This window comes from Engystomops pustulosus, chromosome 3 (genome assembly GCF_040894005.1).
Source record: "Engystomops pustulosus chromosome 3, aEngPut4.maternal, whole genome shotgun sequence".
NCBI classification, from domain to species: Eukaryota; Metazoa; Chordata; class Amphibia; order Anura; family Leptodactylidae; genus Engystomops; species Engystomops pustulosus.
Window position 1 is genome coordinate 70,834,862 of NC_092413.1, and position 24,358 is coordinate 70,859,219.

The following is a 24,358-nucleotide window of genomic DNA, read 5'->3' on the forward strand; positions in this document are numbered from 1 at the left end:
ACGCAGATTTATTGTGTAGCCTATACTTTAGTATGGCAGTATATGGTAGGACCATTCAGACAACCTAGGGTTAATGTACCCTAAGCAGTCTGAAAATTAGCAGAAAAATTAAATAAACGTAAAAAAAATAAATAAAAATAAAATAAAAACTCAAATCATCCCCCTTTACCTAGAACTGATATAAATAAACAGTAAAAATCATAAACAGGTATCTCCGCATTACAAAATGTTCAATCTATCAAAAATAATGGTTATTCTCAGCATTTAACCCTCATAAAATTGCAACTTTTCCACTATTTTGCAACATATAAAAAATAAAATAAAAAGTGATTAAAAGGTGTACTGTAATCAAAATGGTAGCATTGAAAATGTCATCGTATTTCGCAAAAAATGACACCACACACACTTGGTACACTGAAGTATAAAAAAAGTTATTAGCACCAGAAAGTGGCAAAACGAAGAATTTATGTACAGGAGGGTTTTATTTTTTGTAAATGGAGGACAACAGTGAAAAAACCTATACAAATTTAATATCCCGGTGGTCGTACCGATCCAAAGAATAAAGGAGATGTGTTGTTTGGGGCACACAGTGAAATCCGTAATATATCCAAGCCCACAAAAAAAAAAGGTGCAAATGCATTTTTCACCAATTTCACTGCATTTGGAATTTCTTTCCCACTTCCCAGTGCATGGCACGGAATATTAAATGCTGTCACTATACAGTGCAATTTGTTTGGCAGAAAATAACCACTCACACAGCTCTTTAAATGGAAAACTAAAAAAAGTAATAGATTTTTGAAGGTGGGGAGTGAAAAATAGAAACACAAAAACGAAAAAGGGCCTTGGTGTTAAGGGGTTAAACCTTGTGGTAGATTTCCTTTATGGTTCAGAGAGAAAAACAGGAGACACGATACAGGCGCCACATGTGTGAGTCTGAATTTTTAGAAATTGGTGAGATGATTCTTTAAGTGGAGAGGTACTCACCTATTGTGGTTGTACAACCGGTACAACACGAGAGAGTCGCTTTAGGGTTATCTCCAGAGTGTTATTCGGCAGCTATCCTGGCTATCATGCAGACAGATTGTCACATGAGACGAGTGCAGTAATCCAATGGGAAGTTCCAGGACGGTGTCAGCGCCAATAACTCGGTTTAGAGAAAGTTCTTATCTTTGTATAGTTTAATTTTATTGAGCTTACTAAGACGCGTTTCGAGCCCGGACCGGGCTCTTCATCAGTTAGAACAAAGCATGACATACAAACTCTATAAAAAACCACAAGTTTATTGTATGTCATGCTTTGTTCTAACTGATGAAGAGCCCGGTCCGGGCTCGAAACGCGTCTTAGTAAGCTCAATAAAATTAAACTATACAAAGATAAGAACTTTCTCCAAACCGAGATATTGGCGCTGACACCGTCCTGGAACTTCCCATTGGATTACTAGATTTCCTTTATGAAATTCTGCTAAATTTCTAAAAGAAAAAAATAACAATAAAACAATCTGCTAAGTCCCTGTATAGTATGTGTCTAGGGTAGGCTGAATATGGTTTCTCTATCCCTTTTTATGTTTATACAGTGCTGACCAGCGAGTAACTATTTCTGCTCTCTCCCTGGATATACTACTCTATAAACAATACTTTCTAAGTGTTTTAGGTCCTGTTCAAGGCTCAGTACCATGAAAAAGTTCTTTTTGCTCTTAACAGGCAAAGGAAATTAAGCATTTTGGGATTATGATACCTTTTATTGGCTGAAAGAGATACTGAACTGACCTAAGTAGACCTTACAGTCAGTAGCACAGAAGCTGCAGGAAAGAGAAAGAGGAAGAAGCTGCAAGAAGATAGGGCTGACACTTTCCGCAGGCCCGGCGCCAGCACCCGGCTAACCCGGGCAAGTGCCGGGGCCCCGGGGTACTGGAGGGGCCCACCCGGACCCCTGGATCTCCCCAGGTCAGCAGGACATCTGCCCAGCTTGAAAAAGAGGAAGAATAATCCAGCATGCTGCAATCTTTGTTGCTTTATTATGGACTTGTAGTCCGAATATAAAAGGAAACGCTTGGCCGGAGAAGGCTAACCCATACCATCTGCAGTTTCGCTGTGCTGTGACTACGACGGTAGTCGCATTTTTATTACTAACTCCTTTTATATTCGGACTACGAGTCCATAATAAAGCAACAAAGATTTTTACCACCCGGATGCAGCACGCTGGATTTTTCTTCCTCCTTTTCAAGTATTCATTCACGCAGTGGTCCGTGCGGAATCCGTGTCGTGCAGCACTGGCTGGAAGCATTGGGTGAGCAATACAAAAAACGCACAATATTTTTTCATCTGCCCAGCTGCCTGGGAGATTCCTTTCCTCTCTCATCGCGATCTGTGTCCTCGGGTCACAGATCGCGATGAGAGCATTTGCACTCACTGCTTTCCCCGGAGGCTGAAGGACCTTTGATGATGTCATGGTCACATGACCTGCCGGGGAAAGCAGTGACCACACGGAGAGAGAGCTGCATCAGGTGAGGGGAAGACATGACAGGGGCCAGGGAGGGGGGCAGTGTGTATACAGGAGGAGGGGGGAGGTGTGTATACAGGTGGAGGGGGGAGGTGTGTATACAGGTGGAGGGGGGAGGTGTGTATACAGGAGGGGGGCAGTGTGTATACAGGAGGATGGGGGCAGTGTGTATACAGGAGGAGGGGGGCAGTGTGTATACAGGAGGAGGGGGGCAGTGTGTATACAGGAGGAGGGGGGCAGTGTGTATACAGGGGCAGTGTGTATACAGGAGGGGGGCAGTGTGTATACAGAGGGAGTGTGTATACAGGAGGGGGGCAGTGTGTATACAGGAGGAGGGGGGCAGTGTGTATACAGGAGGAGGGGGGCAGTGTGTATACAGGGGCAGTGTGTATACAGGAGGGGGGGCAGTGTGTATACAGAGGGCAGTGTGTATACAGGAGGGAGGCAGTGTGTATACAGGAGGGGGGCAGTGTGTATACAGGAGGGAGGCAGTGTGTATACAGGAGGGAGGCAGTGTGTATACAGAGGGCAGTGTGTATACAGGAGGGAGGCAGTGTGTATACAGGAGGAGGAAGGGCAGTGTGTATACAGGGGGAGGGGAGGAATGTGTACACGGGGATGAGGGTGGGCAGTGTGACTACTGGAGGGCGGCCCACTAGGGCTCTGTCGGCAAGGGGCCCACTAAAACCTGGAGCCGGCCCTGCTTTCCGGATGCACTCTCCACATCTGTTGCTGACCCGGAGGAATGGTGATGGAAGGACGATGTACATATTTTTTACATATTTTGTTAAAGGTTTATTGCGTTTCACTGCTTATTAAAAAAAAACTACTTGAAAAATGACAAAAAAAAATTTTTTTTTTTCATTTTTAGCTAATTGTCTATAAACATGACTCTTGGTCATAAAAGGATTACGGTAAGTATCCACGGAAGCACAAGAACTGCTCTTGTAGAGTTTAATGGGTATTGTTGCTGACCATATCCATCCCTTTATGACCACAATGTATCCAACATCTGATGGCTACTTTCAGCAGGATAATGCGCCATGTCATAAAGCTGGAATCATCTCAGACTGGTTTCTTGAACATGACAATGAGTTCACTGTACTCAAATGGCCTCCACAGTCACCAGATCTCAATCCAATAGAGCATCTTTGGGATGTGGTGGAACGGGAGATTCGCATCATGGATGTGCAGCCGACAAATCTGCGGCAACTGTGTGATGCCATCATGTCAATATGTCAAAATCTCTGAGGAATGCTTCCAGCACCTTGTTGAATCTATGCCACGAAGAATTGAGGCAGTTCTGAAGGCAAAAGGGGGTCCAACCCGTTACTAGCATGGTGTACCTAATAAAGTGGCCAGTGAGCGTACGTGGCACTCAATAAGTGATCAGGAAGGTCCATCCATGCAGCTGCCTGTAGCAAACTAAGTAAGGGCATTCAGGAATATTTTTGATGACAATAAAGTCTATACAGTATTGAACAAGAGGCAAAAAGCAGAACTATATGTAGGCTGGTAATGGACAATAAATGTTACTCAGGAAGTTTTAGAAAAACTGTTACCTAGAAACAATGGACAAATTTGTTCCTGATCCAAAATGATGCAGGCCCCTCCTCTGATGTTGAAAAAAGGCATAAGTATCAATCTCTATCAGCGATATTTTGCATCCAAACATTGAGGCAATTAAGCACTTATCCTGTGAAGGATAAAATGTTGTAAGTAATCTATAAGATCTATAAGAAATATAAACTATTAGTACAAACAGTTTACACAAGGCATGAATGTACACAGTTAGATTAAATAGTCCCATGATGTATCAATTTATTTGATTATCCTGTGATGAAGCTCATAATGGAGAAAGATCATCCCTGAAACAACTCTGTAAATAAATAAATAGAACAGTTATGACTTTTGGATGGTGGGGAGTTTAAAAAACGTTGTTAAGGCATACCTCCCAACATTTGTGAAAGGGAAAGAGGGACAAAATGGCGGCACGCATAGCCACACCCCCAATCACTCCCTGGCCACGCCCCAAATTTTAGCCATATTATAATAATAAAAATCATCTCAATAAAGAAAATAATAATTATCCTCTATGGGATTTGAACCCAGAATCTGCAGTGTTCATGTACAATAATGACACAGCGCCTCAACCAACTGAGCTATAACCTCTGTGATTATCAAGGATTAGAATTTTGGTAACTAAGAACTATGACTACTGTTACATTGTGACACAGATTTAATGCCTTTCTATATAGAGAGGGATCTTCTCAGAGAATATTGTAATTATTGAGACTATTATTATTATTATTATGGAGATTATTATTATTATTATTATTATTATTATTGAGATGATTATCATTATTTTTACTATTATTAATAATCATCTCCATAATAATAAAAATAATAAAATTTATAATAATAATAATAATAATAATAATAATAATAATAATAATAGTCTCAATAATTACAATAATAACCTCTGAGAAGATCCCTCTCTGTCAGTGCATTAGTCTGTGTCACAATGTAACAGTGGCAGATAACACTTCTTAGTTACCAGAAATCCTCAGCTCTGTATCACTGAGAGTGTAAAAACAGAGAGTGTGGGTCCCCTTAGAAATAACATGGGGGTCATGGTGGAAGGAGATGAGGAAAGGGCCAGTCTACTGAATGTACCTTCTCAACTGTCTTTACCCAGAAAAATCCCCTGGTGGAAGACACAATGAGGAATAATGTAAATTCTTTTTGGAATGTCAACAGTTTAACCCAGGAAGAGGTACGGCGCCGCCTCACAAGCACTAAGATAGATAAATCACCGGGGCCAGATGGCATACACCCCCGGGTTCTGCATGAACTATGTACCGTGATAGACAGACCGTTATTTTTAATATTTGAAGATTCACTGAGGACTGGTTATGTTCCACAGGACTGGCGCATAGCAAATGTGGTACCAATATATAAAAAAGGATCAAATAGCGACCCTGGAAACTACAGACCCGTGAGTCTAACTTCTGTGGTGGGGAAAATATTTGAGGGGTTTGTTAGAGATGCTATCCTGGAGTTTCTCACTGTGCACAATCTTATAACCCAGCGTCAGCATGGGTTTATGAGAGATCGGTCCTGTCAGACTAATCTGATTGGTTTCTACGAGGAGGTAAGTTCAAGACTGGATCTGGGGACGCTGTGGATGTTGTATATCTGGACTTTTCAAAGGCATTTGACACCGTGCCACATAAAAGGTTGGTATATAAAATGAGACTGCTGGGAATAGGAGAAAATCTGTTTATTTGGGTAAGTAATTAGCTTAGTGATAGAAAACAGAGGGTAGTCATTAATGGCACATTCTCAGATTGGGTTGAGGTTACTAGTGGAGTGCCACAGGGGTCAGTATTGGGGCCACTTCTTTTTAATATTTTTATTAATGACCTTGTAGTGGGTTTACACAGTCAAGTTTCAATATTTGCAGATGATACTAAGATGTGTAAAGTAATAAATACTGAGGTCGATAGTTTTGGATTACAGAGGGATTTGTGGAAGCTTGAGGAGTGGGCAGAGAAATGGTTGATGCGATTTAATGTAGATAAATGCACTTGGGCCATGGAAACATGGAAGTATAATTAAGTTCTAAATGGTCAATTACTTGGTAAAACTGGAGCTGAAAAGGACTAGGGGGTATTGGTGGATGGTAAACTTAATTTTAGTGACCAGAGCCAGGCAGCTGCTGCCAAAGCAAATAAAATTATGGGATGTATCAAGAGAGGAATAGATTCTCATGATAAAGACATAGTTTTGCCCTTATACAAATCGCTGGTCAGACAACACATGGAATATTGTGTACAGTTTTGGGCACCAGTGTATAAAAAGGATATAGTAGAGCTGGAACGGGTGCAGAGGAGAGCAACCAGGATTATTAGGGGAATGGGGGGATTAGAATACACTGACAGATTACAAAATTTGGGATTATTCAGTTTAGAAAAAAGACGACTGAGGGGAGACCTCATTACAATGTACAAATACCTGAACGGACAGTACAAGGATCTCTCCAAAGATCTTTTTATACCTAGGCCTGTGACCAGGACAAGGGGGCATCCTCTACGCCTTGAGGAGAGGTGATTTTACCATCACCATAGACAAAGGTTCTTTTTTTTTTTTTTTTAACAATTTTTTCTTTATTTTTTCCACAAAGAAAGGGAGGAATACACAATACATTAAGAAGAAGAAATTCTTGTCCAAGATATAAAACAATTTTCTGCTTACAAATATTTTATGAACAAGAAAGTACCATTCCTTTCATAGTCGGTAGGTTCCAATTCTTAAGAAGTGCGAGGCCAACTGGCCCAGAATGTGGGGTAAGATCAGACGTACTATCCCCTACTACATATATACCCAAAAAAGAAATGAATGGTACATAAATATCTCGGCATTTCAATACCTCCAAGGTGCACCCCACCTTATCCCCCCCACCCCACCCGGCTTCGGACGAAGCCCCTCCCTCCCCTGCCGAGAAAGAAAGAAGGGGAAAATATATATATATATATTTTAACTTGTTTCCTCCCTCCATATCTTCTCCCAGAAGTCCATTCTGTTCTGCATTCCGTAATAAAGTTTTTCATACAGCACAATTTTGGCCCGAAGGGCTTCCCACTGTACTATAGTCGGGGCATGGGGTTTCATCCAATTCCTTGCAATTAGAACTTTAGCTATGAGTGTCATTCTGCAAATAGTAGCTCTTTGGGTCTTTGATAGCCCCCTCTTATGTCCTGCCTGTAAGTGATTCAATAGGAGAGTCTCCATAGAAAAAGCAATTCCAAAACCCAACCGGTCCTCAATTATTTTGTGCACCTCTTTCCAGAGGGTGTTAATTTTTGGGCATGTCCAGCTAAGATGTATAATGTCTGCATGTATGTCCCCGCAGCGTCGACATTTGGATTCCTCATATACCCCCATTTTTTTGAGGCGTACTGGAGTATAATACAATCTGCGAATAAAATTAAATTGAATCATCCTATGGTTCGTGTTTAGTGACGAAAGAGCCACATTTTGGTATGTCCCTTTCCATTGATCTTGTGTAAGGTGAATACCATCCAATTCCCACTGTGTGACGTTCTTCAGTACTGTGTCCTTAGTGTTTTCTCTAATTAATATTTTATATATTTTCGAGACCGACATCTTCCCCTTCCAATTGGAGAATATCCAATCTATCAACGTATCTCTATGGATAATAAAGTGATTCTTATCTTGTGTCTTATTAAATGCATCCCAGATTTGTAAATAGTGAAAAAAAGTGCTTCTACCCACCCCATATAGTGTTCCCAATTCTCTATAGGAGAGTAATGTTCCATCTTTAATTATGTGGCCCACCTTCGTGATCCCCAATTCCTTCCAAATTTGTACTTCAGTTAACTTCCAGAATTCCTTCAAATTTTTGTTGTTCCATAATGGGGTGAACTCCAATGACCCCGTCCCTGCCCCCTGCCGCCTAAGGCGCTTCCAGCATTCATTGATAATTTTACAGACCGGGAAATTTTTTTCCAGTTGCCCTAGCAGTTGGCCTGATTCACAGACCTCTGGAAAGGGCATATTACCCCTAGTTTTTCTGAAGATCTGTGTTAGTGCCCTTGTTCTACACCATTTTATCATGAAGCGCACTTTGGCTGCTACAAAATACAATCTAAAGTTAGGTATCATTAATCCTCCCTCTGCGTGTGTCCCGTATAGATAGCTAATTTTCATTCGAACATGTTTTCTCCCCCATATGAGATCATTACAGAGTCGCTCGATTAGTCTGAAGAGTTTCTCTTCCACCCATACCGGAGACGCTGAAAGCACGTAAAGTAGTTGTGGCAATACCACCATCTTCAAAAGGCCTATTCTATCGGCTCTGCTCAAAGGCAGCTTGACCCATACTGATATTTTGGATCTTATTCTTGCAATCGTTGGCACGATGTTCAGTTCAGCGTATCGGCTGAGGTCAGCGGAGATCCGTATCCCCAAATAATCGAATGCTGAGTGAGGCTCCAACACCTGTAGTTCCCCCATGCTCTCAGTTGGAAATACATCAATAGGGAGCAATACTGTTTTTTTCCAGTTTATTTCTAATCCAGAGTAACTACCGTACTCTTGTAGAAGCTGGATTACTTTCGGGACAGAGCGCTCTGAATTTCCCAGGCACAGGAGGATGTCGTCCGCATAGAGTAACAGTTTGTCTGAGCTTCCATTACAGCCACAACAAACTATGTCTGGGTTTGATCTCACCAGAGCAGCCAGGGGTTCCATGAAAATATTAAAAAGTAATGGGGATAGGGGACATCCCTGACGGGTTCCTCTTTGTGGTTTGATTTTTTCTGATAGAACACCATTGGTAATAATCCTAGCCTCTGGATCTTTATATAGCAGCTGGACCCAAGCTATAAAAGCTTCCCCGAAACCGAATTTCCTCATAGCAGCCCAAAGGAAGGGCCACTCCACCCTGTCAAATGCTTTAGCTGCATCTAGTGACAGGATGGAGCGACCCCCAACCCCAGCCCCTAGTTGCATATTCAAGTACAGTCTGTCAAAGTTGTCACTTATGAGGCGCCCGGGGATAAAGCCCGTTTGATCTGGATGGATAAGGTCGTGTATTACCCTCTGGAGTCTCCTAGACAAGATTTTAGCAAGGATCTTTGCATCAGTATTGAGCAAAGATATGGGTCTATAAGACTCCCTCTCTATAGCGTTCTTGCCTTTTTTTGGAATGAGAACAATTGAAGCCTCTCGCATTGACTCAGGGAGCTCACCTTTCAATCTGCTCTCATTAATTACCTCCAGTAAAAGGGGGAGCAGTGTTTTATTAAATCTCCTGTAAACTTCAAATGGAAGGCCATAGGACCCGGGGCTCGTGTTACCTTCAATAGATCTAAGTGTCTCTGTTATTTCCTCGATGGTCAATGGGAGGTTCAGTAACTGTACTTGTGTCTGCGTGAGGGTAGGTAGGGAGATTTTTGAAAGGTATTGATCCGGATCGAGGTCATCCTCTTTAAGTTCGGATGAGTAGAGTGTGGAAAAGAAGTCCACAAAGGCATTACTAATGTCCTGGGGGGAGTCTACTAATTCGCTGTTCTTATTAAGAATCTGGTTTATATGTTGGGCTTCCCTCTGGCACCGAACTATAGAAGCTAACAATTTCCCTGGTCGTCCTGACTCACAGTAATGTTTCTGTCCTTGAAAGAAGGCTTGCTGTTGGGCCTTCTCTCCGAGATATTTTTCATATGCTGTTCTAGCTTTTTGCAGAGCCTCCTGTTGGATCTCTGAGGTGTGCTTAAAATACTCCTCTTGGGCCCTGATCATTGTATTTAATAGTAAATTTTCTTTTTGGTGGAAGGTCTTTTTCTTGGTACGGATCTCCGACTGCCACCACGCTCGCATATGTACTTTCAGTGCGTCCCAGACAACTCCGATATGGGTGGACCCGTGATTGTCCTTCCAAAAGGTGAGAATCTCCTCCTCAGCTCTCTCATCACTAGAGAGAAGAGGTAGCCAATGGGGGTTTATCTTAGGTGGTTTCCTTCTATACGTGCTATCTAGGTTTAACTCCAGCACCAATAGTGAGTGATCAGAGTGGCTCGCAGCCTGGTACCTCATTTTTTTTATATAGGGGAATGCGTTGTCTGAAGCCAGGATGAGATCGATCCGGGACATCACTTTAAGGGAGCTGGAGAAGCATGAGAAGGCTTTCTATCCCCGTATTTCTCCCGCCATACGTCTCTAAGGCCTGTCTCCAGACAAAACTTATAAAGGGGAGAAGTAGCAGACCGCGAGCCACCACTCCTACCGCTTCCCACCCTATCGAGATCAGGGTTCATGGCACAATTAAAGTCCCCGGCGATCCAAAGAGGGCATCTATCCCTCTGATCTCTGAAGACCAACAATGCCTTCATTTGTTCAGGAAAGGGGGGGGGGAACCTTACCCGGCAGGTAGCCCTCCCCCCCCCCACCTCCCATAGCCCAGCCCCTGAATGTATACAGTGTAAACTGAATACTCTTCTCCCCTAGCAATCCCACGAGACCGTCCCCTCCCTCCCCCCCAACCATGCCACTACAACATCATTGGTAATTTTATAGAAAAAATAAGTCATGTCAGCTATCCTATATTCCTTTGGTTTCCAGCCAGTTAAACCCCTCCTCAGGTGAGGAGAAGAAGAATGTCTTCCCCTGAAAGACAACCCTCAACTTGGCTGGATATATCAGTGAATAAGGTAGGTCTTTTTGCACTAGTTTTTTTTTAGCTCTCTAAACTCTTTTCTTTTCATCAGGGTATCTATCCCTTGAAAAATCTGGATATGCAGAAATTTTGGAGCCATTATAGAGCGTTTCTCCCCTTTTTCTGAGCTCTCGGAGAACCATATCCATGTCCCTAGAACAGAGTAATTTGGTCAGTATGGCACGTGGGTATGCTCCGGGCACTGGTTTTCGGCCTGGGACCCTGTGAGCTCGCTCTACCACAAAATATGAGTGAATGTGTTCCTTCCCCAGCACTTCCGAGAACCAGTTGTATATGAACTGCACTGTATCCTCTTGCTCCACCCCCTCAGGGAAGCCCACCAACCGAACATTACACCTTCTAGACCGATCCTCTAGATCTATTATCTTGGCCTGCAATTCTTTTTTTTCTGTCTCCATTCTCGAAATTGCTTTTTGTTGTCTATCTAGTGTTCCTTCTATTTTCGACAGACGTTCGCCCTGGTCCTTGATGCGACCCCTAATTTTATTTAGGTCCTCACGGATTCCCAGTATGTCCTTTCTAGTATCCTCTAACTGATATTTTAACCCCTCCATGGATTTATTTGTTTTGTTGACAGCTTGGAGGATTTCGTCCCAAATGGGGGGGTTGCCTTCCTGGGGTTCCTCTCTGTCCGCAACCAGGGGAGAAAATCTAGAACCTGTTTCGGTCTCTCTAACGGGCTTCGTCTGCTTCCCCGGGGGTGTTTTCAGAAATTTATCTAGCTTAGTATTAGCTTTTTCCTTAGGGGAGCTAGCCCCGGTGGATTTGCGCGCAGCTTTTGGTGGCATATTGCCTGTCAAAGGTAGAAGGGTCCAATGTTTCCACTTCTGTCCCCTGTACCTCTGTTGTATTTTCTTCCAACTGTACCCTTACACTCCCTTGAGCCTTCTAAGTTGTTTTTAGCATTAATTCAACAACATTACATTTAACCGATGTTATGGTAACACATATACATATACAATCAAGGGCAGGGAAGCCAGACAGAGTTCAGAAGGCAAAACACGGATATAAGTCACTTGGCCGTCCTAGTTCCAGGACGGAAATAAAAGCCAGATAGGGCTACTACGAAGTCACGGGATAACAAAGTCTCCAAGGGGGTTCAGTCCTTTATGTTGAGCCCAAGACCGGCTTAGCTCCGCAGGGGAATCTGATGACTATCTGAGCTGCTCTCCCGTGATGAATCAAACAGGTCCCAACTATAGGAGGGATATATGGCTGCACCACCTGCAAGGTTAGCAGCCAACCATTTATGCTCGTACTCCAGGGCCCAGCAAGGCCGTATTCTCCCACACCGACCCCTGTCTTGGTATTGACGGGTAGCAAGTCGCCCTGCAGATTTTTTTTTTCTTTTCTTTTTTTTCTTTTTTTTCTTTTTTTTTTAAATTTTATGTCTCTTTAACCACCATCCAGGTGAAAAGACAGCCCGCTGCCCCCACCAAGTTCAGTTCTGTGGTGATGCGTGATAAAGAGTGGCCAAGAGTACTGTTTTTTTTTTTTTATAGACAAAGGTTCTTTACTGTATGAACAATGAGACTATGGAACTCTCTGCCACAGGAGGTTGTTATGGCGGATTCTATGTACATGTTCAAGAGAGGCCTAGATGCCTTTCTTGAGAGCAAAAATAGCACGGGTTATGGGGATAAAACATTTATTTAATTCTTAAAGGTTGGACTTGATGGACTTGCGTCTTTTTCCAGCCTTATATACTATGATACTATAATACTATGATACTGGGCATATAGCTTAGTTAGTTAAGGCTCCTGTCTGCAGTGCAGAGGGTCCCAGGTTCGAATCTCAGCCTGGGCAAAACTTTATTTAATTTAAGAGCTTGTGTCTGGGGAAGCCCTGGAGACCATATATGGACAGATGCTGATCTGAACCTGATGACGTGGCCGACACTTCTCTGAAAAGGATTCCCTGCCCGATGTCTGCTCTGGGGAACCCTAGGAGATGCAGTGACCATATATGGATAGAGATCTGAACCTGATGACGTGGTCCCTGCTCTCTCCGCTAACTGACACTTCTCTGAAAACGATTCCCTGCCCGATGTCTGTAGAAGCCATTCTGTACTATCAGTTCTGGCTTTCAAAGTATTTACTATGCGGACACAGCGCCGGGACACAGCGGGACCTGGAGGGAAAATCCGTGACAATCTCATAGCTGCCCGTGACGCGGGGCAGAGGTAAGAAAAACTGGACTTTCCTGGCAAAATCGGGACGGTTGGGAGCTATGGTTAAGGGATTAAATGGGTTTTCCGTCAGCTCCATAGAGATGAATGGTGCAGAACGGTCATGCACGTCTGTCTGCTCCATTCATCTCAGGATGCGACAAGGGGTCCGACTGAGATACCTGGGACCCCATCAGACCCAACGTTCTCATGATCTGTGGGGGTCTCATCACTGAGCCCCCACCATGGATAGGGCCTAACTTGCTTGGTGGGAAAACCCCTTTAAGTACGTAGTGAAGAAGAACTGGGGTGGAGGAGCTTAGCGAGAGATCTGGTGATGGAGAAAACATCATAAAATTTTAAATCCTTTGTGTGACCATAGCATTATAGCCAGAGTAAACATCCACAGTTCAGAGAAAAAAGGTGAAGTTAACCTTTGAATTTAGTACAGTATACTGGATTCTACTTCAGCAGCTATAATCTCCACCAAATGTTTCATATACTAACAAGAAAATGTAAGAATCTATATGGACGGAACACCCCTAGTAACAACTAGTTATCAATTTATTTATAAATTTTCATAAGGAATAACCGAGGAATAGAGCTGTCAGAAAAGTTGCTAGAACATTATAGCAAATAATTGTGTCATAAGAGACGACTACAATGCCCTTTCACTGTATATGAGTGTTTTAGGAAAATATGCAAAATTTTCCAGGATGGGATAAGGAAAACCACGCCTCTTTCAACTGCCGTGTAAAGCAGCTCCTTTGACATCAAGCATGACCTACAAAAGGCCTTATGACATAAGGTGGGAGCATCGATGGCTATAAAACTCCACACTCCTACTCGGCAGCCTTTATTGGCAGTCTCCATAAGGAGAACTTTTACTTTAGTCACAAGCCTCTCACTCAGCCAAACCAGTTCCCTACACTGTACTGAGGAGACCCAAACAGCGTTGTCTACAGTTGGGAGTCTGTTCCTTCTGGAATAGATATACTGGTTTGGCTTGATGTCATGGGAGCTGCATTACAAAGGTAGCTAAAAGAGGTGTGGTTTTCCTTATCCCATCCTGGAAAACTTTGCATAATTTCCCAGAATCCCCCTAGTGGACCATCAATGGCTATAATGCTGAACACGCCTATACGTCGGCCTTAATTGGCACTCTCCCTAAGGAGAACTTTTAATTTGAGTGTTTTACGCAGTTATATAAAATTCAACTCACTCACACTAACATCTGCTTAAAGAAATACATACACTACTCCAAAATGTTAGGGATTACTGTGAAAAGTAATAAGTTATCATGAAAGTGGAAACATGCATGGTCATCTGAAACAATTTTTTAAACAGATGTGTTCACCTCCAAATGAAAGTTCATTTCATGGTTAGTAAATAAACTAAAATATCATGTAACCTACCTTTTCTCCATGTTGACTAGAAATAGAGATTGAGCCAGCTAACTGAATGCTTAGGTTGTCATAATCTTAAAAAGAGAAACATGCAAATAATTTAGAAGCCTAACATGGTGGTAACAATCTGTCATATTCTACATATAACTTGAGCATCTCATTTAATTTGATTATATTTCTTATCAGTTATGTGTCTTAAAAAGTCTTCAGACAATATAAAACAATGTCATATTTTATAAAAACACATTTACCTTCTAAATGTAAAACACTTTCAACTTCTGCATTGGCTATATTGACTAAAAGCAGATCAGTGGAACTTCCCACAATCAGCCTTAGAACCTTTCCACATAGTGGCCTGTTAAAAAAAATAAAAATATAATGATAATTATATTAAAATTATAATGATAATAATCTAGATCACGTGATCACCAGATTTTATCCCATATCCATGCCCCTGTGCAGCATTAGCCGGGAGCGCAGAATAGGCGTTTGAGTACCTGGATACTCAACTTCCCTTGCTCCTCCGAAGCAGTGGCAGTCTTCTTCTCTTGTTGTGTGCGGAGCTTACTCTGAAGCCAGATCACATCTGCTAGTGTTGGCGCATATAATGACCGCACACAGGAGAAGACTGCTGCTGCTTGGGGGCTGCGGGAAAATATACATTGGGGCAAATATATGGCAAATATATTTTAGAAATTATATTGATACGATATGCACCTAGGTAAACATCCTGACTCTTTCCAAGGCACTTCAAAATTTGTTTCTTTAAGAAATAAAGACTTATAAGAAAAAAACCCTAGTGCAACCTTATTGTTGCAATACAAATTGATTTATTTTTTACTGAAGAATTTCTAAACTTTTCTCACAGTGAAAAGCCCAAAGACAAGGGGACACTATAGATGTGGCTTACTATGGAAAAAGGGGTATTGTAATGTCCCTTTTCTGTAGCCATCTTATTATTAAAACATTAAAAGGGGGGATACAGAAAAAAGGACAGCTGCAGTAAATGCCACATTATATGGGTTGGGGTTAGCTGTGGACTATATGCGAGGAACACAATTTTATTTTTCAGGGACTATGGTAAGAGGGTTACCCAGCCCGGTACCTGGTAAAAAAAATGTGGGTGTTGCCGGTCCCCTGATACAAAATGGTTGAGGAACACTGACCCAGAGCGGTACACTCTGACTTGAACAGATTTAGCCACTAGCTCGGTCTGCCTTTGTGTTCAGCCCCATCGTAATCTCACCCTTCTAGACCTACCGATTTATTTGGTACCTAAATACCTGAGGTTGTATGTGTTGTTTGACTTCCCATAGTAACTTATAGGAAATCTTCAGCCATTTTAAGGGTGGAGCCTTTCCCATACAGGTACTAAGGGATTACTGCTATGTAGTAGTAGAACATGCAGGTTAAGGAGAACACTTTGTGAAAGGGAAGACATTCAGTTAACTTACATGTCCAATTCTTTATTTAGCTGTGAACATTTCTGTATGTGTAATATCGGAAGGCCAGAATCCACTATATCCTCAAGATTCTTGTCCTTTAAAGAAGGGTTGTTATCTATGGGAAAGAGTGGAAATGTAGAAAAAAAAATCATAATTTATATTTTCACAAGGTAGCGCAACATAGTACACCACAAAGCTATTTCCAATGTAATCTGAAGACTTTCAGTATCATGATTAACCATGGGTTACGAAACTATACATTACAATCTATAACTTTATGCATTAACCTACACTAGAAATCACAATTAGAGAACAATGACCCACATTGTGTGTTAAAGTGTTTGCACAAGTTTTCTGCCTGATTTTGGACTGAATGTGCAAACTGCTTGCTCCAGAAGTGTTTGCTCCAGTATTGTGTTCCGGCTGCACGGTGTCCGCCGCGCCAGAAAATTCTGTGGTTCTGGTACGGATTCAGACCGTGCACCAGGTGCAGTTTGCTCGGCTTTTGATAAATGTGGCCCAATGTATCATACTTGATTCTTTTAAGAAATAATGTAATCTCAATTGATCACCATTTGATGTATTTTTGTAAGGGGTACTCCATGCAACAGTAACAGCGTTTTACAAAATTACTAAAGTATATCAACATAAAGCCTTTATTTAGCAAAAAATGACATCATAATTAGAGAACAATAATAACTATTGTGCAGAGAAAAATTAAACGTTTCTGAAAGTTACAACAGTCACCAATCAGTAGGAAATGATTGAGTGACTTGAGCACATCTGCTTCCAGTCTCTTATACAATTCATAGTATCATAGTATATAAGGCTGGAAAAAGACGCAAGTCCAACCTTTAAGAATTAAATAAATCTTTTATCCCCATAACCCGTGATATTTTTTCTCTCCAGAAAGGCATCCAGGCCTCTCTTGAACATGTACATAGAGTCCTCCATAACAACCTCCATAGTCTCACTGCTCTTACAGTAAAGAACCTTTGTCTATGTTGATGGTAAAATCGCCTCTCCTCTAGGCGTAGAGGATGCCCCCTTGTCCTGGTCACAGGCCTAGGTATAAAAAGATCTTTGGAGAGATCCTTGTAATGTCTGTTCAGGTATTTGTACATTGTAATGAGGTCTCCCCTCAGTCGTCTTTTTTCTAAACTGAATAATCCCAAATTTTGTAATCTGTCAGTGTATTCTAATTCCCCCATTCCCCTAATAATCCTGGTTGCTCTCCTCTGCACCCGTTCCAGCTCTACTATATCCTTTTTATACACTGGTGCCAAAACTATACACAATATTCCATGTGTGGTCTGACCAGGGATTTGTAAAGGGCAAAACTATGTCTTTATCATGAGAATCTATTCCTCTCTTGATACATCCCATAATTTTATTTGCTTTAGCAGCAGCCGCCTGGCTTTGGTCACTAAAATTAAGTTTACCATCCACCAATACCCCCCCAAGTCCTTTTCAGCTCCAGTTTTACTAAGTAATTGACCGTTTAGAACAGTGGTTCTCAACCTGTGGGTCAGGACCCCAGTGGGGGTCGAATGACAAAAACCGGGGGTCGCCTAAAGCCATCGGAGCCGCAATTTTACTGTGTTTTTACTGCGAGTTGCACGGTTTGGGGTCACCACAGCATGAGGAACTGTATTGCGGGGTCACAGCATTAGAAAGGTTGAGAACCACTGGTTTAGAACATAATTATACTTTTTGTTTCCATGGCCCAAGTGCGTAACTTTACATTTATCTACATTAAACCTCTGTGACTCTTGTGGGTTTCTTGGCCATAACTTTGTCTGGCCATTGGATGGCCATTTCATGGTTTCAATGTTTTATATTTTGATGAACTGCTTTACCCGTTTTGCTGTGTCAAAATCGCTGGCTGTTTTAGTTATGAACAAAAAAAAAGGAACCACTTGTTGTTGAAGAAGGTTCTGACACACTTGCATTTACTCTGCCATGTACCTGTATGAGAGGTCCAACACAGAATTGTGTTGCACGCTCTACTCCATCAGTGCAGCTTAGCTGGTCCTCCACACGGGGGATCAGTAAATATCTCACTGGCCTTGCCTCAGGCCCTCAGAATGGGGGCCACTCCATTGCACACACCGGCAAAAGTATCAGAGCCTGGGAAAACCTCCTGCGAGGCTGAGCCGTCGGGTGGATCATTGGTGGGGGAGTCAAAGCTGGCTGTCTAGGCGACCGCAAGTCGCAAGTTAAAAAATAACATCTACTGTGCGTTTCGGCGCTGGACAAGCGCCTTCGTCAGGTTGGAAATAATAAAAGCAATGCATAACCAACAATGCTTGAGCGGTGACATTTATGTTGGTATACGGAGCCTCAATTCCAGGTTGAGAAGTGCGTCAGAATGTTGATAATGGTATGATAGTAGAATTCATCTGTCCATCAGCACCATCCTGACTAGTACACGGGGGATAAAGAAAGACAATGAATAGATTTCATTGTAACACTGATGTTAATCAACGTATGCATGCAGAGGCTTTACTTAAGATAAAAGTAATAATATCGATACGATAACTTTTTAAACAATATTTACAGAATATTTACACAATGGGGCTTATTTACTAAGCCGCGGCCGCACTTTCGTCTTTTTTCTGACATTTCGGGATATACGCCCCTGGGACAGGAATTTAACTAGGGATTCCGTCGCACACGATGAGATTGTGCGCCCCAATATACTGCATGTGTCGCTTTCCCGCTCAGGTCCGCCGGAGTTCAACTTCTTCTTCCTGGTGCATGTAAGTGCTTGATCTTGGGACACAATTTAAAAGTTAAATCCCCTGCTCAGTCGGATCGTCCGACGCCCCCTCCCCCCTTCCCCCTATGATTTCTGTCGCATGAAAACAAGTGCGGTTCCAAAATCAGAGCGCTTGAATTCTTACCTTAGAGATTCGAGCGCTCTGATTTTGGAACTACAAGAACTCAAAATGGATTCAGACTTCCCCTTTCTCATTTTGGATGTCTCGGCTTTCTACTCAAACATTTCACATAACCAGCAGCTTATTCATCTTCTTCACCCCAAGTTATGCCAACTTATTTATGGGGCGGTTAAAGGCCCAATATATTAAAGCCTCCCCCTTCTGGTCAAGAATCAAATTATATAGACAATTCATCAATGATCTGTTCTTTATTTGGTGTGAGAATGAAGCTGAAGCCAAAGCCTTTATTGAACATGTGAAAGATAACCCTTGGGGGTTACAATCACCTCAACATTTGACTCCAACACAATAATTTTCTTAGGTTATTAAAAAATAACCAGTACCAAATCAAAACTAGAACACATTTCAAAAAAGTTGATGGGAACAGCTATTTAAATTATAAAAGTGCCCACTATAGCAAATGGCTGAAGAATATTCCCTTCAACCAGTTCTGTAGAATAAGGAGGAACTGTACCACTTTGGCGGACTATAAAGGCCAGGCCAGAATCATCTATAACAGATTCCTGAGTAAGGGATACCCCAAAACGCTCATCTAAAAAGCAAATACAAGGAACTTATACACATCACAAAAGGAGTGTCTATTCCCCAAAAAACCCACCACTCTAAATCAAAAACTCACACAATTCAATTTCATCACCACATTTGATAGGGGCAATCAGAGACTTACAAAAAAACTGGAAAATCCTTAAGAATGACCCTCATTTGGAAAAAAATTTCCTAATGTACCAGCAATTACATTCATGAAAGCCCAAACCATAAAGAGCATCATTGCACCAAGCAAACTTAGATGAATAATAAAAAAAAAAAAATTTGTAAAAAGTTCCTATAGATGTCACCATAAGAAATGCTTATGCCGTCTAACAATCACAGACAAAAAAACCTTCTTTCATTCAAATATCACTAAAGAAAAATTCTCCAAACAAAGAATGACCTGGGATTCTAATTTTATTACATATCTAATTAATTGTAGTTGCAGCCTCCAACGCGTAGTTGATGTTATGTTTTTAATTGTAATAATAAAAGGACGTGATAAACATGAAGATGTGCTAGTGATGTGGAATACTTCAACTTGCAAATACAGAATACTTCTAGCTATGGGATAAACCGGTGGACGCTTACTCCTCGTGGCCCCGCTCCTCCACAAGCAGTTCTTTGATAAAACTACAGGCTATATAATCAAGACACCTTAAACTTCTAATTCATCCAAGTGAAATCTATGTACCACATGTGAGTCTTTGCGCCATGTGTCCCTTCTTTTATCTGTGATTCAGTGAATCAGTCCATCTCAGATCCCATATGGGCACCAGTCACTGTAAAGCAGCCTTATATGCTGACGATTACTACTATTTGTATCACAACCACAAAAGTGACACCACACACAGCTTTACACTGAAGTATGAAAAAGTTATTAGTGCCAGAACATTTTTTTTGTTTTTGTTTAGGAGGTTTAAAAGCTTTTTTGTAAAAGGCTAAAGATAGTAAAACAAATCCCAAGAAATTTTTTAGGTATATCAATGCAAAAAAAAAATATGGATCAGAACAGGTTGGACCCCTTTATTCTGAAAATGGGGCATCGGTGACTGGAGACCAAGAGAAGGCGGAGTTACTTAATAGGTTTTTTAGCTCCGTTTATACGATAGAAGAAAGAACTTCTGACGTGGGTGGTGCCAGTGCGGGTCATGGATCCTGTGATATACTAGACTGGCTGAATGTAGACATGATCCAATCTAAGCTCAATAAAATCAATGTGTACAAAGCTCCTGGACCAGATGGGTTACACCCCAGAGTTCTTAAAGAACTCAGTTCTGTTGTTGCTGTACTGCTGTCTAACATCTTCAGGGATTCCGTAATGTCTGGTGTGGTGCCAAGTGACTGGCGCAAGGCAAATATGGTGCCAATATATAAAAAGGGCTCTAGAACTTCGCCAGGCAATTACAGGCCTGTAAGCTTAACTTCCATTGTGGGGAAAATACTGGAGGTGAGCAGGTGCCTGGATGGAGAAGCAGCTGTGGATATTGTGTTCTTGGACTTTGCAAAGGCATTTGACACTGTCCCTCATAGATGCCTGATGAGTAAAATTAGGGCTATTGGTTTGGCAGAAATCATTTGCAATTGGATTGCAAACAGGCTAAAGGATCGTATCCAGAGAGTTGTGGTCAATGATTCCTACTCGGAATGGTCACCAGTTATGAGTGGTGTACCCCAGGGTTCTGTGCTTGGCCCACTACTATTTAATATATTTATTAATGATAAAGAGGTAGGAATTAATAGCACTGTGTCTATTTTTGCAGATGACACCAAACTGTGTAGTGTAATACAGTCTATGGAGGATGTTCATAGGCTGCAGGGTGACTTGGACAAACTGAATGTTTGGTCAACCACTTGGCAAATGAGGTTTAATGTGGATAAATGTAAGGTTATGCACCTGGGGGCCAATAATCCAAAGGCAAAATATGTACTTGGGGGAGTAAATCTGGGAGAGTCCCTTGTTGAGAAGGACCTGGGGGTACTAGTAGATCATAAATTGAGTGTCAAGCAGCTGTCAAGCAGCTGCCTCTAAAGCTAGTAGGATCTTGTCATGTATCAAAAGTGGTATGGACTCTCGTGATAGGGATGTAATATTACCACTATACAAGGCATTGGTTCGGCCTCACCTGGAATATGCTGTCCAGTTCTGGGCACCGGTCCATAAAAAGGATGCCCTGGAGCTGGAGAGGGTTCAACGTAGGGCCACAAAACTGATAAGGGGTATGGAGAGTCTTAGTTATGAGGAAAGATTAAAACAACTAGATTTATTTAGTCTGGAAAAGAGACGACTATGAGGGGACATGATTAATTTATTTAAATATATGAATGGTCCATACAAAAAATATGGTGGTAAGTTGTTTCAGATTAAATCAAATCAAAAGACGAGGGGGCACTGTCTCCGTTTGGAGAAATCAAGGTTTAATCACCGGGGACGACAGGGCTTTTTTACTATGAGAACGGTCAATCTGTGGAATAGCCTGCCTCAGGCGCTGGTCACAGCAGGGACAGTAGAGAGCTTCAAGAAGGGTCTAGATGCCTTTTTAAACATAAATAACATTGATGGTTATGTTATATAGAATTGTTTCCCCTAAATCCCTTCCTCATCCAATCTCTTCCCTTCCTTGGTTGAACTTGATGGACAAGTGTCTTTTTTCAACCATATAAACTATGAAACTAAATGTATATAAATATTATAAAACCTATCAAACCTAAATTTGGTATCCCCATGATGGGACCAACCCAAAGAATAAAGTAGATATGTCATTTGTGGTGCACAGTGAAATCCAAACCCACAAGAAAATGTTGCAAATGCCTTTTTTCCCTACATTTGGAACAACAAAAAAGGACTTGGTCGTTAAGGGGTTAATGTATATTGGAAAATGACCTAAAGTCCTGCCCCCCACACTTACACTCATATTAAAAAAAAACATGAGATAACATGGCCAATCCCTTTATCCTGTTAGGTGCAGTGGTTGAAATTGACAGCAGCACCTTAAAGGGGTTGTCTAATGGTATAACAACATGGCTTTTTTGTTCCAAAAACACAGTGCCTCACCATGGTGGAATGGTGGAATGGCGCTGTAATGACCTCTCAGCTGTATAAAAATCAATAGAGCTTAGTACCCATTGTCAGAAGTGAAACTGTATTTAGAAGAAAGCAGCCCTATTTTTCAACCCCTGGACATGACTACGGGTATAAGGAGAGATTTTAAGCATCTGCATGCAAAACTAATTCTAGTTCTAATTTGCTCATTGCATCAGAGCTCAGCTTTCATTTCATAAACTGCTGTTAAAAAGAAAAAGCTAAGCTCAGTTTTACTCTTTTTTTCTCATAAATCTCCCCCTATCACTTGTTAGTTTCACAAATTACAAAGAAGTTGCAGAGCCTTTTAAGTGTGGAAATATTTCTTTGTCAAAGATCACAGAGTTCAACCAAGTTACATTTATAAGGAAATAATTTTCACTTTTACCTAACACTATATATTATAAAATTATCTGATTTCTGTCATGATCTAATATACATTAAATAAGTAACTGTGAATGTTTTCTCTAGTTACCTTAAAAAAGTACTTTTCTGTATAATGTACATTTGAAAAAACAAGTTTAGTCATGCAAAGGAAAAGATTTTACCTCTTTTTCCATTCTGTGAAGTTTTATGAATTATTCTGCAGAATTTCTGTTTCTCTTTTGGAAGGTTTATATGGCAAATACTTCGGAAATGATGTTCCTTTGCCAAACTAAAAACTCTTAACTAGAAAAGGTAATAAATGCAGGTTAAACATATTTAGTTACAGCATTGCAACTACAATTTTAAGCTTTTACCTGAAACAGTATCTGTCACCTCTGTTGACACGTCTGATCCAGTACTTTGTTGTATTTTTCATAAAACAATGACACTGTAGCATCTTTTCATGCTGTAGCATCTTTTACAAGACCAAATGTTTGGGCTTGTACAGTGGATGTCATAATGAGGGCAAATAACTGTGTGAGGACATTTTAAGGTATGGGGTCCTCAGTTCATGATGGTATCTTAAAGTGGGGTCACAATAGGGGGCATTTTTAGGTCTCTAATGGAAAGTATTGGAGCCATATACTGTGTGAGGATATACTATGTGGTTGTTATAAAATGTGGGTGCCACAATAAGGGATCCATGAAGGAGCTGCAGATCTAAACTAAAAGCTTGTGTTTCATAGACCCTTCTAATGTTACAGCAAATACTATGTAAACGTAAAAGCAATGTAATGTAGAAAAAATTTAAAAGCAAATGTGATGTAAATGCAATGTGAACTCAAACATGATGTGAACATTGTTAGCACATATTAAACTTGATGTGAATGCTAATACAATATAAAAGCAATCACAATTCTAGCACAAATGTGGTGTAAACATAAAGTGAATGCAACTGAAATATTATTATTTATAGGGCACATTAATTCCATGGTGCTGTACAATCAGTGAGGGGTTCTCATATATTACATTAAGACAAGAACAAATGCAAGTACAAGATACAAAGCTACAGTGATCAGGAGACAAGTGGGAGGAGGACCCTGTCAATCCATATGGGAGAGAAGATGGAGACACAAGGTAAGGGAACAGGGCAGTGCAGTTATTGCACATTATAGATGATCCTGAACAGGTGGGTTTTCATATTAAATTTAAAAGTTTGGAATGTGGGGGACAGTCTGACACATTTTGGTAGAGAGTTCCAGAGTATGGGAGATGACACCAAGGTAGAAGGAGGAGGTTGGAGCCATGAATTGTGACGGTTTGGTCTGGTGGGAGGAATGTGTTATGTGGAAGAAAGATTATAAATTCTGTTTTGTCCATGTTAAGTTTTAGAAAATGGGAAGAGAAGAGGGAGGGCATGGCTGACAGACACTCTGGAATTCTGGCAAGAAGAGAGGAGTTATCCGGACCGAAATATAGATCTAAGTGTCATCTGTATAGGAGTGGTATCGGAAGCTATGGGACTTAATTAGATGTCCCAGGCCAGAGGTGTAGAGGGTGAAGAGTAGGGATCCAAGGATAAAACCTTAAGAGAAGAGGGAGGGCATGGCTGACAGACACTCTGGAATTCTGGCAAGAAGAG

General features: G+C 41.3%; 1 protein-coding gene across 7 annotated transcripts in view; it reads right to left on the reverse strand.

The window, feature by feature from the left end:
- The window catches only part of WDR27 (WD repeat domain 27), a 314,696-nt gene that overhangs the window by 236,485 nt on the left and 53,853 nt on the right, over positions 1–24,358 (reverse strand). For all 7 annotated transcript variants that reach the window (XR_011854091.1, XR_011854090.1, XR_011854089.1 and 4 more), the window contains exons 8-12: positions 22,899–23,019; positions 15,787–15,892; positions 14,584–14,687; positions 14,342–14,406; positions 4,062–4,195 (exon numbers count right to left, since the gene is read on the reverse strand). Coding sequence is in view for 2 of the 7 variants with exons in the window: in XM_072141007.1 (XP_071997108.1) it covers positions 4,062–4,195; positions 14,342–14,406; positions 14,584–14,687; positions 15,787–15,892; positions 22,899–23,019 (530 nt within the window). In the remaining 5 variants the exon portion in view is untranslated. The remainder of the gene's footprint in view (positions 1–4,061; positions 4,196–14,341; positions 14,407–14,583; positions 14,688–15,786; positions 15,893–22,898; positions 23,020–24,358) is intronic.